Source organism: Lepidochelys kempii, chromosome 1 (assembly GCF_965140285.1).
Source record: "Lepidochelys kempii isolate rLepKem1 chromosome 1, rLepKem1.hap1, whole genome shotgun sequence".
NCBI classification, from domain to species: domain Eukaryota; kingdom Metazoa; phylum Chordata; order Testudines; family Cheloniidae; genus Lepidochelys; species Lepidochelys kempii.
This window is the reverse complement of record NC_136380.1, coordinates 263018290-263032684: the sequence shown is the minus strand read 5'-3', so window position 1 is coordinate 263032684 and position 14395 is coordinate 263018290. Positions and strand designations below refer to the sequence as shown.

Below are 14395 nucleotides of genomic sequence, written 5' to 3'. Positions count from 1 at the left end.
AAGGGAAAAAGGCATGATAGTTGAAGAGGCAAGTGGAATTAAGGGTGGTGTTTTTAAGATGTCAGAGACTAAAGTATGCTTGTATTGTGAGGAGAGTTGGAGGTTGAGGGGGGAAAAAGTAAGGAAAGGCATAAGAGTGGACATGAGTGAGATAAGGGTGTGGGATGGGATTACAGTGACAAGTGGAAAGGTTACAGGAGGAGAGCAGATTAGAAACTTCTGTGACAGGAGAAGGAGATGAGAAGTGTAGGACAGGGAAGGGAAGCCAAGGTAAAAGGAGGGGGAAGTTCATATGCTGTATCTTGTCAGTTTTCTCTTGAGAGAAATCTGAGATCCTGTGCGGGGAGAGAGGTAGAGGCAGGAGGAGGGGAGATTTTGAGGAATCAGTAAAAGATGGCTGGGGTTCTGGGTGTAGGATTCAATTAATGTGGAGAAGTGGAGTTGCTTAGTAAGGGAACTGGCAGAACTGAAGGAGATAAGAATGAATTTGTAGCAGAGGAAGTCAGCCTGGTCACAGAATTTCCTCCAGAGATGTTCTGCGGTGTGAGAGCAGGAGCTGAGGAATTGGATGTCAGGGTGAGCCATGGCTGTGGATTGGCAGGGTGGACCTTGTGATGGGAGGGGAAGGCAAAAGAGGAGAGGGTGGGGAAGTATGAAGCAAGGAGCTAATCAAACACCTCAGTAGAGGAAAGACAGGAAGGAGAAGGCTAAGAAGTCACAACTGATCAACACTGATGGATTGGAAGTCATGGAACATCTGATAGACAGAGCGGGGAGCTGTTGATTTTGAATGGCTCAACTACTGGCACATCCTCATGGATGAATGTTTTTTCTAAACAAGGGGGGCAGGCATGACTCGTGGAAGGGGCTGGAGTTTCCTAGTGGAGCATGTGGCAGAGAGATGGCAACTGAACAGTGGGGTACTGTTCTGTGCCAGGGTCCCACCTTCACCATGCAAAGGAGAACTTGCAGAGACAGAGAGGGGTTGAGCAGGTTGCACTCTGCCCAGCCTGAAGTGCTGGAAAATCTTAGACTTACAAAAGGGGAGAGATCAGACATGGGGAAGATTAATCTTAAGACTTTTGTTGTTTTCAGAGAAATCTCTCTCTCTCTCAAGTGCTTTAAGAGTAAAGTCACTATGGTTAACAAATTCTTATTAGTCTGTATTGTTCTTCATTAGATCTCTGTTTATTCCTAGGCACCTACACTATGAGCTTCCAGAGCCTTCTGGAAAGCTGCATCCGTTGGGGCCACTTGCCCCTTCCTCCCCCTCTTATCCTGGAGGGTTCTGAAGGTAGGAAATGGGGAGTGGCCCTAACTGCCTTACAATTCATTTTAACCACCAGAGGGGCAGAGAACCTATATTGAACACAGGTTTCAGTGTGGGAGCTGTGTTGGTTTATATCAGCAAAAAGAACGAGGAGGACTTGTGGCACCTTAGAGACTAACAAATTTATTTGAGCATAAGCTTTCAGTGTCCTTGATGCTTTCCTCATCTATTCCCACCACCCATCTCTTTGGTAAACTTTGGGGCAGATTTTGTTTTTAGTTAGTTTGTGAAGTTTTTCTTTTAAAAGAGGATAGCAGATGCTTGTCTGACACGGGTTTTGTCTGGACTGACAGGAGGGGGTTGGGCCATTTCACACCACCCAGCTGACAGGGGAGGCTCCTCCGGCTCAGTCAACTAAGTCTGGCCATTTGTAAGTCTAGCATCAGCTTCGGCATCTGGTCCTCCTCAAGGTTCCAGGGTCTGTCCAGGTTGACCTCAGAGACCTAATGTGCCTAAAGGGGCTCTCTGGCCACTGGATCCAGTTTCCAAAGGATCATGATCAGCAGAGTCAGGATCTGGAGCTGCAAAACCCAGATCTGGGGCTGCAGCAAAGCATGGGTTCAGGCGACAAAAGGGAAAAAAATCCGAATTTTACAGCTAAGCATAGATGAGTGGCTGGCAAGTTCATATCCAGAGCCAGAACCAACGTGGATCCTGAGTGATAACATGGATCCAGATTCAACAGCCAGATATGAATAACTGCCAAGCATGGTTGCCAAGAAGAGATCATATTGCTTGGGATGTAGCCAGCATAAGAATCAGACATCTTTAACTATTGAGAAGTAATTTGTCTAGTGGTTCTGCACCACTAAGACCAGGGGTGGGCAAACGTTTTGGCCCAAGGCCCAAACTGGGGTGCGAAACTGTATGGAGGGCTGGGTAGGGAACGCTGTGCACATGTTCCCAAACACCCTGGTCCCCATCCTCTATCATAGAATCATAGAATATCAGGGTTGGAAGGGACCTCAGGAGATCATCTAGTCCAACCCCGTGCTCAAAGCAGGACCAATCCCCAATTTTTGCCTCAGATCCCTAAATGGCCCCCTCAAGGATTGAACTCACAACCCTGGGTTTAGCAGGCCAATGCTCAAACCACTGAGCTATCCCTCCCCCCTACCCATCTCACTTCCCGCCCCCTGACTGCCCCCCTCAGAACTCCCCCATCCAACCCCCCCCATCTAAACCCCCCCGTTCATCATCCCCTTCCCCCCCCCCCGAACCACTGCCCCCAGGGACCCCCTGCCCCTTATCCAACCCCTCCCCCCCCATCCCCTTACCATGCCGCTCAGAGCAGCATGTCTGGCAGCCATGCTGCCCAGCCAGAGCCAGACACGCTGCCACTCTGCCCTGCAGCAGTGTGGCTGCAGGGGAGGGGGGCTAGCCTCCCTGGCCATGAGCTCAGGGGCCGGGCAGGCCAGTCCCACGGGCCATAGTTTGCCCACCTCTGACTAAGACCATGTTACTGAAATTCCAACACCATGATCTTGGCAGAACTACTTGCCTTATTGATTCTGTACCCAATATAGTGGCTTGAGGAAACAAATTCATTGTGGAGAAACCCTTGCAACACTGGAAAGGGGGAAGAACAAGCTTCTGATCAGATCCAAGTTTGCAAGATACAGATGCTGAGATCTGAAAGGCTGAGAACTGATACCTAGATGAGACTCCCTTCAGATCTGAGGGTCTATACCCACTAAAGTTCTATTGATTCTGAGAGATTTCAAGTATACAAAGATTTCTCTGCTGTGCAGCTTTTGTAGGAGAGACAGGTTACGGTGTCACAGGATCAGTCTGATCCAGAAAGGATTGCCTTTTGGCTTCTGACCCTTTTTGTAGCCCTCAAATGCAAAGGCAAAAAAAGATACTGAAGTCCAGGGAATTAAAAAGCATGTTGCCAAGGTTCTGCAGAGAAGATACCATGCTGTAGGACCTATTTAGATTTAGAGATGTATATGATGGGCTTTGAGGCCCACTCTGATATCTCCTAGATCAGTGGCTGTTAACCTTTACAGACTACTGTACCCTTTCAGGAGTCTGATTTTTGTCGTGTGTACCCCCAAGTTTCACCTCATTTGAAAAATACTTGCTTACAAAATCAGACACAAAAATACACGTGTGTCAACACACTATTACTGAAAAATTGCTTACTTTCTCATTTTGACCATGGAATATAATTATTGTACTTATATTTCAGTGTATAGTGTATATAGAGCATTATAAACAAGTCATTGTATGAAATTTTAGTTTGTACTCATTTTGCTAGTGCTTCTCATGTATCCTGTTGTAAAACTAGGCAAATATCTAGATGAGTTGATGTAGCCGTTGGAAGACCTCTGCGTACCCCCAGGGGTACGTGTACCCCTGGTTGAGAACCACTGTTCTAGATCAGACATAAATAGACACATGGATTAATCAACATAACCTCTTGCAAGAGGAAATTTTATCAGAATATTATTGGGCTCTGTATACCTAGCTTCTGGTTCTAAACGAGGAAGGAGTCCAGTGTCTGGGATTGGCTACCAATGACATTACGCCTCCCTCCTATGTGTAGTAGAAACGCGTATAGGCACGGATATTTAGCTTTAGTAAGCGAGCCTGGCTCTAAGGGAGTACTCTGGTACAATGGAGCAGTGGACCCGCCTTTCGGGTCTCAGTAAACCTAGCTTCTGTTCATTCCAATTTGGAAGGACCGTTGAACCTAAGGGTTGAAACATCCATTGCCTACACTTAAATGCTGCATAAGGTTTATTTCCTGGCCACAGTGTGAATGAGGTTTGCCACCTCTCAGACAGGGTGGACAACAGGACTACGTGGCATGGAGAAGTCTGCTGTCTGGTTGTACTAATATCCTGAAGGGCATCATACTTCTGAGTTCCAGAGAAAGAGCTCTTTTTAATTTCCAGAAATGTTCCAGACTTACCCCCCTTTCTGTGCAATTGTTGCATATTTATTTCTTTATACGTATCTCTAATTGGAGTTGAAGAAGATCTCAATCAGTAAAGCTGTACCTTTCTGATCGCCATTTCTATGGCAGTAAGTGTTGCCTGGCTGTCATGACTCTCTCCTTGAATGTTTGAGTGTTTGTCTCTATATAGACTTGACCCTCTATGTGTCTAGATGGTTCTTCCCTAGTAGTTTACACAACTTTGATACTCACTTAGAAAATTTGTGGTCACTAAAGCCTTGATATATTCCAGAACTGTAAGCTTTTCTGCACTTGACAGGTTCCTTATCTATGCAGTTACTTGATAGCTTTAATACCAGGTTATGTCTGAGACTTCAGCAGAACTCTTTAGGACTCTACAACCTTTTCTAGGAACTACTTAGCTACAATGCCTCAGTATCTTCCAGATGCAGGATTTCATAAGATGGGGAAGAGCATGCTTTCCAGAAAATTCTTTATATTCCAGTTGTGTGCAGTAATAGTCCTAGAGGGTGGAAATGGGTCTTCACCTTCATCTCCATCCACTCCCAGGTTTGTGATCTTGGGGGAAGATGTAGCTCCATGTAAAGACATAGCAGCTGAGTGAAAGACTGCCCTGACCAGCCATGCTCTTCTCCCCGCCATCAAATGCAAATCTGTCTAAATTATGATGGACAGCATTACATGAATGTATCACACACACCACGGAAGAGGAGTTCGCTCTAACAATTTCTGACAGGGAAATTTCCTGTTCACAAAGTCAAATACCTTCATTGGATTGGTTCTGTGTCTTATCTACCAGGGAAAGAAGACGTATTGACAGATTCTTTGAGAAGTTTCATTCAACTATACAAGTACTCTGTTTGAGGTCTCCATCTTGTATTACCTTGTTCTGCAAATGGGTTAAATATGACTAAAGTCCTTTCCGAATAGGGATAATGTGCCTTCCTATGGCTCTGAACCAGAGATAAGTATGTCCTAATGTACCACTCCTTTCCCGCACTTGGAACAGGAAATTCTTTGCATGTTGCCCTTGATTTATTAAACCAAAAGGGATTTTGATGTTAGGTTGGTATAAAGTTATCAGTAGTCGTGGTTAGAGATGGACAAGTCTGTCATTCAGTATTTTGGTTATGATGTATCCATCAAGTCCTGCTTTCCGAACAACTGAGTCTCCTGTTTCCATCCAGATTTGAAGTTTCTCTGGTTGACATCTTGACTCTATATTGTTCGGTCTCTTGATGGAGCGTTTATGCTGATGTCTGAAAGTTGAAAAACACGAGCATTTAATCAGTCAGACCTACTCTATGAATCCCTTTCAATTCCCCATCTGAACAATTCCTAAGTTGGTGAACTTGATAAGGCTTCCTTGACTGTTGTTTTGACTATTACATTTGAGATAGTTTTGTGGGTTTTTTTTTTTAAAGAAACTCCAGCCAAAAGACATTTGGTTGTCATCTTTTCTAACATCTGATACACATTGACAGTCTTTCTTCCTTTAGGAATAACCTTCTCTGTGACAGGGTTGCTCTCTGTACCTCTAGAGCTGCTTGGGGTAGTTATTTTGCTGTAAGAGCTGCATTAAAGTAGACTAAATTCTCCATTGTAATGTTTAGGATGTACTGCAAATGTTGCAGAAGAATAGGTTCATTTGTCTCACCCTAGGGTGTTCCCGTCTAGCATGAGCTGTGGGATTGTAATTTTTATCCTCGTAAACCTCAGGGGTTTCCATTTAAACATTGGTCACATGTTCTCTGGACTGTGTCTCTATGAAGATACTATTCTTGATAGTATAGATAGTCATTAGGCTTGTATCTCAGAAACTATCTCCTTTAAGTTTCATTCTTACAGAACAGGTGGTCCTGCCCTCATGTCTATCCTAAATGAGATGCCTGGGCTTTCCATCTTATTCTGACCACTTGCATGTCTATATGGACCTACGCCTCATTTACATTCAATGAGGAAGTATAGAAATATAGGATGTCCACCTCTCCAGGCTGAGGAAGGATTAAATATACCTGCAACATCCCTGACAGATATTTGTCTAACCATTTCTTAAAACCCTCAATTATATGGATTTCACAAGCTCCTAGGTAACCTGTCCCAGTGCTTTACTAACGTTATAGTTAGAAAGCATTTCCTAATATCCAATTTAAGTGTCTCTTGCTGCAAACAAAGCCAATTACCTTTTGGTATCGTACTTTGTATATTCAGAAAACTTTGCCATTATTTATATGGGGCCAAAGCTTATCTATAAGAACTGCAAGCCCTTGGAGAGATGGAGCTGACATAAGAGGAGTCAGGCCCTCGTGGTCCAAAGATTGTCCATGTAAAATGCACTGTTTCACAATTATCATCTGACAGGGCTTCAGTCTCCTGGAACTGTCAGCCCTTATCCAGGACAAAAGTAGCATCCATGGCATACCTTCACACTGTCGTCATCACATCATGTTGCATGACTGTTACTGTACATATATATGTGGTCTTGTTTTATTTTGTTTTTTTTTAGCAAAATTTTTCCCTCATTAACACTACTTTGAGTGCTTACACATAACCATTCCAATTAGGTTCTGAGCACAGTTGCCAGAATTTTTTCCCCTAGTGGCATCTGTCAGGTCAGCTCTAGCTCCGTATGGTGTTGCACGCTCATAACTAGAGCCCTGCATGGATACAAAATTAGTATACGTATCCATCCGCAATCTGCAAAAATGGTCTGCAGATATCGACATCCACAGTTGTAGATATAAAGTGGAGATTGGCAGATTTACAGGACTCTACTCATACCGCTGGTGTAAGAGGCCTTACCAACCCCGCTCCCCCTCAGTTCCTTCTTACCGCCTGTGATGGTTGCTGGAACACCTCATTTGCATAGGGAATTTTCTCCTTGTTTTCCAACTGACTCTCCCGCTTCCTCAATGCCTGGACCCACCTTACCTCAGATCATTGTGTTCTAAGCACAGTAGAAGTGGGATACACCATCCAATTTTTGTCTACCCCACCTTCTCACCCATCTTCTGGGACCCTTCTCACGAGCAACTCTTAGAACAAGAAGTGCAGTCCTCCATTCGGAAGGGAGCTGTGAAAGAGATTCCATTCCACTTAAGAGGAAAGGGGTTCTATTCCCATTATTTTCTAATCCTGGAAGCCAAGGGTGGTCTCAGATCTACTATTGGCCTGCATCATCTCAACCACTATCTCAAGAACTTAAATTTCACATGGTCTCATTGGTTTCCATCATTTACTCACTGGGAGTGGTATGCTGTCCTCTATCTAACAGATGCATACTTCCACATATCAATCTTTCATGGCCACAGAAGGTTCCTAAGATTTGTCATGAACCAAGTTCCTTACCAGTTTGCGATTCTTCTTTTCAGCCTGTCAGCCGCCCCATGTGTCTTCACCTAATGTATGGTTGTGGTGGCGGCCTTCCGCAGAAAAAATGGAGTTCGCTTATTCCCGTACCTAGACAACTGGCTAGTCAGAGGCCAGTCCAGAGCTCAGGTGGAATCCAATATCCATCTCATCCAGTCAACCTTCTGGGCACTAGGCCTACTGATAAATGATCAGAAATCCACCCTTCTATAGAGTTCATCAGTGTGATTCTCGATTCCATGCCTATGAGGGCCCTACTTCAAAAGCAATTTTCCGGGTCAATTATGGCCCTGAAAATGTCCCTCCAGGTTTATCCAGTTATGACAACACAAAACTGTCAGGGACTTCTGAGCCACATGGCTTCATGCACATATGTAGTGCAACACGCGAGGCTACATCTCAGACCTCTCTAAGCCTGGTTGGCCATGGTATACTCTCCCTTGCATCATCACCTGGATTTGGTGCTCACTGTTCCTGCTCATGTCCTCAATACACTGACGTGATGGCTGAACCACTGCATAGTATGTATGGGGGTACCCTTTTCACAGCCTCTACCGTCCATGTTGCTAGTAGCTGACTCCATAGCCCTTAGCCAGGGAGCACACCTAGGGTCCCTCAGGACTCAGGGCCTCTGGTCTCAGGAAGAGCTTTCCCTGCATATCAGTGGCAGGGAGTTCAGGGCAATTCATCTAGCCTGTCAGGCGTTCTTATCTCACATTACAAACAAAACTGTTTTAGTTCTCACAGACAACATGACAGCCATGTTCTACATCAACAGACATTGCGGCATGTGTGCTCTCCTGTCGTCCGTCTCCACCCCCCCCCCCCCAAAATATTAGGAATCAGCCCAGCTGTGCGAGTTCTGCATTACACACTCGATCAGTCTAGAAGCATCTTACCTTCCGGGAATTCAGAACCAGCTGGTGGATCACCTCAGCAGGTCTTTCTCCTCTCACCACGAGTGGTGCCTCCAATGGGACATCTTCCAACAGTGAAAGACTCCCCTTATAGACCTGTTGCTACCTGAAACAACAGGAAATGCCACCAGTTTTGCTCCCTACGAGGCCACAGCCCAGGGTTTCTGACAGACTCGTTCTTGTTGTCATGGACAAATCACCTGTATTATGCATTCTCTCCTCCTTGGCTGATACACAAGGTTCTGATGAAGATTAAGCTGGACCGGGTGCAGGTCATTCTCATAGTCCCAGCATGGCCCAGACAACATTGGTTTACCACCCTGTTAGGGCTTTCAACAGAGACCTTGCTATTGCTCACGCTACTCCCAGACCCGATCTCCCAAGATCACGGTTGACTGCTTCATCTGAACCTCAGCTCTCTTCATCTAACACTAGCATCTAAGCTAGCAACGTGCTTGTTGCACCTCTCCTGGAAAGTGGCCACCTTAGTAGCCATCACTTCAGCCAGAAAGGTTTCAGAAATTGGGGCACTTACATCCGAACTCCCATATATGATCATCTTCAAAGATAAGGTTCAGCTGCTACTACACCTGCCGTTCCTCCCAAAGCAATTCCATTGCAGTCAAGCTATCTTCCTGACGGTATTCTACTCTAAACCGCATGTGAACAGAGAGGAACAACGCCTACACTTTTTGGATGTTATGCAGGTTCTGGTTTTCTATATACAAAGGACCAAACCATTCCGCAGATAGACTCCGCCGTTCATAGTGATAGAGAATGAAGGGCCTTCCCATCTTCGCTCAGAGAAGTTCATCCTGGATTACTTTATGCATCCTAGCATGTTATGAACTCAGATGTATCATCCCTAGCTAACTTGACTGCTCGTTTCACATGATTGCAGTCCTCTTCGGCCACTTTCCTAATGCAATTCCCTATTCAGGACATCTGCAGAGTGGCAACTTGGTCATCCGTGCACATATCTCAACGCACTATGTCATCACCCAACTAGCTAGAGACAACGCCAACTTCAGCTGCGCAGTCTTGCTGTCAGGCTGTCTTGAACTACAAGCTCCTCTCTACAACTGCTTGTGAGTCACCCAAATTGGAAAGGACATGTGCAAGCACTTGAAGGAAAAAAAAATGTTATGTTATTAACCTTTCTGTAACTGTTGTTCTTCAAGATGTATTGCACGTGTCTATTCCAAAACCCACCGTCAGTCCCCTCTCATTGGAGTCAGTCGGTAAGAAGAAACTTAAGGGGAGCAGAGTCAGCAAGGCCCTTTATACCAATGCTGTGAGTGCACAACACCAGAGGGGTGCTTGGAGCCAACTTGATGGACATGTGCAACACCTCTCTAAAAACAACAGTTACAGAAAGATTAGTAACCAGGGTGTGTGGTTTTTTTTGTTTTTGTTTGTTTGTTTGTTTTTGTTTTTTTTAAGAAAGTGAGAATTTTGGTCACTTCTGTTCACTCTATGCAGAGCTGATGCTTGTTTTAAGTATTCTGTTGACCTTGTTTACCCAGAACTCTTCAGCCTACCTTCTTGCAGGTTGTACTGCTTACTAAACTCCCACAAGCAGGAATGTGCAGATGCCACTCAGAAGAAATGAAGGTTATTTACCTGTAACCGGAATTCTTCGAGATGAGGCTCTGCATATTCTCACACACACACACACATGCACACCCATTTCCTACTTCTGGAGTGTCTCAGGGTAAGTATTCCAAAATTAGTGGAAAGAACTGGAGAGCAGGTAGGGCCACTTTCCCTTTCTATCCTCAAAAATCTAGGGTGGGTGGAGGAGAGAGGGGAGAATGGCCTCAACAGACACTGCTTTCCAGAAGGTACTGAAAACTCACAGCACAGGTGCCATGATTCCCATAGTGTGACTATGCAGAGGCTCATCTCAAGGGAGTCCAGCTACAAGTAAGTAACCTTCATTTCCTTGCTTTCCTGCCACGTTGTCCCACAGGCTTGGTGGAGCTCTGGAAAGCAACTGGGGCGTGGGGTGCACAGTAGGGCTCAGACACTGATTTGGGGGTGTAGGACCTCTGGGTGGTGGCACCCTAAGTCCAAGGTAGAGTGTCAAACAGGTCTGAACCTGAATGTGTATCCATAGTCCCAGAGCTAGAGACAGTGACTAGATTCTACCCAGACCCAGTTGATTTGGAAGCGCAATAGGATGTGGTGATTGGATCCACTCATAACAGACTGACCATACAGGGTGGTAACTAGGCCAGGTTGTAACAACTTTTATAATTTCTTAATTCTTTGGTCTGTAGTTTGAGTTACTGTGTGTAACTGATACTATGTACTTCTATATGACCCTCCATCTGAGGGCCTCCAGATGTTTTTTAAATATTTAAGTTTCACAAAAACTCCTGTGGAGTAATCCCCCTTTTACAGGTGGGGGAACTGAGGTTGTCACTTATCCAAGCTCAAAAAGGAAGTCTGCATCAAAACTTGGGAACAGATTGTAGATCTTGTCCTTTGAAGAGTTAAGATAGTGAGACACTAATACAAACTCTCAACACCATTCCGTTAGTGGAGACAGGGGCAATCTCCTATATTAGTTTTAAGTACACAGGATTTCTTGATCACTATGATAATTTCCCTTTCCATCATTTAGTTTTTTTATAACCCTGGAAAGCTTCGGGGGTACTATCACTTAGAGCCTTTTCGTCTATAGATTCAAAGTGCTTTACAAAGGGGAGTAAGTATTAACCCCTTATGGGGCTGGGAATATGAGACACAGATTTTTACTTGATTAAAGGTGTACCGCAAATCTGCAGAAGAAAATTCCTGTGACTGTCTGACAAGAGTTCTTGAAAGTTCAAATAATTATAGTTAAGCATCTAAAAAATAAAATTACTCAAAAATGCTAATTTTCATGAGTACAGATGAATAAAACAACTCTGGAGTCTGTAAACAAAGCTGTTCTTGAGGGATGGCATTCCAAAAACTAGAAGACTTCAGTAGTTTGCTTTCTGTTTATAAAAAGAAGGAAAGAAAAATGTTTCATATCTCAAACTCACTGTCTTATCAACCTCAAAGTGTGCCAGAAAATTCTCCTTGGGCTGAAGACCACACATGAGAAATTTCAGGCAGAAACTTTTATTGGTGAAAGTTTCAGGGGAAAGGGTCAAAATCAGAATTAATGAAAAGCAAGTTGCAACCTTAAGCTTAGCTCCCTAATAAATGACAGGTTTCAGAGTAGCAGCCGTGTTAGTCTGTATCCGCAAAAAGAACAGGAGTACTTGTGGCACCTAACAAATTTATTTGAGCATAAGCTTTCATGGGCTACAGCCCACTTCATCAGATGCGCAGAATGGAACATATAGTAAGAAGATGTCTATATATACATACAGAGAACATGAAAAGGTGGAAGTTGCCATACCAACTCTAAGAGGCTAATTAATTAAGATGAGCTATTATCAGCAGGAGGGAAAAAAAAAAACGTTTGTAGTGATAATCAAGATGGCCCATTTCAGACCATTGACAAGAAGGTGTGGGGATACAGATTCAATTTGTGTAATGACCTAGCCACTCCCAATCTCTATTCAAGCCCAAGTTAATGGTATCTAGTTTGCAAATTAATTCCAGTTCAGCAGTTTCTCATTGGAGTCTGTTTTTGAAGCTTTTCTGTTGCAAAATTGCCACCTTTAAGTCTGTTACTGAGTGACCAGACAGGTTGAAGTGGTCTCCGACTGGTTTTTGAATGTTATGATTCCTGATGTCAGATTTGTGTCCATTTATTCTTTTGCATAGAGACTGTCCAGTTTGGCCAATGTACATGGCAGAGGGGCATTGCTAGCACATGATGTCATATATCACATTGGTAGATGTACAGGTGAACGAGCCCCTGATGGCTTGGCTGATGTGATTAGGTCCTATGATGGTGTCACTCGAATAGATATGTGGACACTGTTGGCAACGAGCTTTGTTGCAAGGAGATAGGTTCCTGGGTTAGTGTTTTTGTTGTGTGGTTGCTGGTGAGTATTTGCTTCAGGTTGGGGGGCTGTCTGTAAGCGAGGACTGGCCTGTCTCCCAAGATCTGTGAGAGTGAGGGATCGTCTTTCAGGATAGGTTGTAGATCTTTGATGATGCGCTGGAGAGGTTTTAGTTGGGGGCTGAAGGTGACAGCTAGTGGCGTTCTGTTATTTTCTTTGTTGGGCCTGTCCTGTAGTAGGTGACTTCTGGGTACTCTTCTGGCTCTGTCAATCTGTTTTTTCACTTCAGCAGGTGGGTATTGTAGTTTTAAGAATGCTTGATAGAGATCTTCTGGGTGTTTGTCTCTGTCTGAGGGATTGGAGCAAATGCGATTGTATCTTAGAGCTTTGCTGTAGACAATGGATCGTGTGGTGTGTCCTGGATGGAAGCTGGAGGCATGTAGGTAAGTGTACTTCAAAAATGCTGACTCTGCCAGTCTACTGTTTTTAAATTGGATATGGGGGGCGGGGGTGTCTGTGTTTCCTGACGGCTTCTCATGTATTTGTCTATATGGAACCAAACTGGGGTCTGTCTGCAAAAGATAAATACAAAATTTTAACACAACATGTTTTTTGTGGCAGCAACAGATTCATGACTAATTTGGGTTCTCAAATGTATTGCACTTTTCAGATCCTCAAAAGAAAGATCTTCCAGAGACAAAGAACGGTCAAGAGATCATGACAGAACATCACGTGACAAAGACAGGAGCTCAAGAGAGAGGTCACCCCGAGATAACAAAGACAGGAAACGTTCATATGAAAGTGCTAATGGCCGATCAGAAGACCGGAGGAGTTCAGAGGAGCGCGAAGCAGGGGAGATATAACTGCTGTACAGTCACCGGATCCTCTAGCTTCCTATGGAGTTGCATACTATGGTTTAGTTTACAGTTATTCAAAGGGACACCAGTGAGCAGTTCCAGACACTGATGCAACTAGGGTAGATGTACAGTATATAAAAGTGGTTATAACTAAGTCTGAATTGAACCCCTTCAATTGATGATGCCTAAAGCTGTGTCCTTGACTTTGACCAAGCTGTAAAACTTATCTGAACGATTTCTCTTTATCCAGGATGACAGTTTTATGTACCAAGGTGCAGCTCTCACTGTTTTACTCTCCTTTCCAAAGCAAGTTAAATAGTGACAAATTATATTGTACTACTTGCCTTGGGTGCTCTCAATCCTTTATAAAATTCTCTAATTCTGGTCCAGTCCAAACAGCAGCATTGAACGCTTTTTTAAGAGGGCGGGTGGGTACTAAACTTTTATTCTAAGGTTGTTTCCCAATGATTGTATGGAAACGTAGGAGTTGGTTACAGTCAGAGCATTTAGACTGGAATATGTGCCAGAGAAAGCTGAAATGTCGTTTTTTACAGTGCCTATTTAGACTGGGGAATTGAGCAGCTGTTGCATTACATCTTTTTTTATTTTTATTGAAATTTTGAAATCAAAGCCAGTCCCATCTTTCTGTACCATTCGGTATGTGTTCAGTATATTTGGGTTTTTTTCCATAAGGACTTTTTCTGCTTTTTCTTGTGGGATGTAAGCTGTACATCCTTAATTGTAAAAATAAATAAATAAAAATAAAAAAATTAAAAATAAACTGCATTGTCCGGTAAGTTAACATTGAGCACCTTGGTGTCTCAAGGTGAATGTGGCTAATTATTGGTGTATGTTCTTTAGTTAGGTAAATTGTATGAGAAGAAACAGTACAGAACTTTCTCATTTGGAGAAAAATATTTTAAATACACAACTCTACTACTGGAAGTTCTGTCTTTCTGATGAGACCTAAAACAGACCATGACTACTCCAAGATCATGAAGAGACAAAAGCTCTTAAAATCCGTGTCCTGGCTGTTACCAGTTCAT

At 43.8% G+C, this 14395-nt stretch overlaps 1 protein-coding gene across 8 annotated transcripts in view; it reads left to right on the top strand.

Annotated features, from left to right (window-relative positions):
• LUC7L2 (LUC7 like 2, pre-mRNA splicing factor) overlaps positions 1–14093 on the top strand; it is a 58853-nt gene extending 44760 nt beyond the window's left edge. For 3 of the 8 annotated variants that reach the window (XM_073327289.2, XM_073327290.2, XM_078851101.1), the window contains exon 11: positions 13163–14093. In XM_073327289.2, the coding sequence (XP_073183390.1) occupies positions 13163–13355 (193 nt within the window). In that variant the 3' untranslated portion in view covers positions 13356–14093. Of the gene's footprint in view, positions 1–1198; positions 1295–13162 lie in introns of all 8 variants that reach the window. The other 5 variants (XM_073327292.2, XM_073327291.2, XM_073327295.2 and 2 more) reach the window with 3 other exon arrangements.
• The last annotated feature ends 302 nt before the right edge of the window (positions 14094–14395 follow it).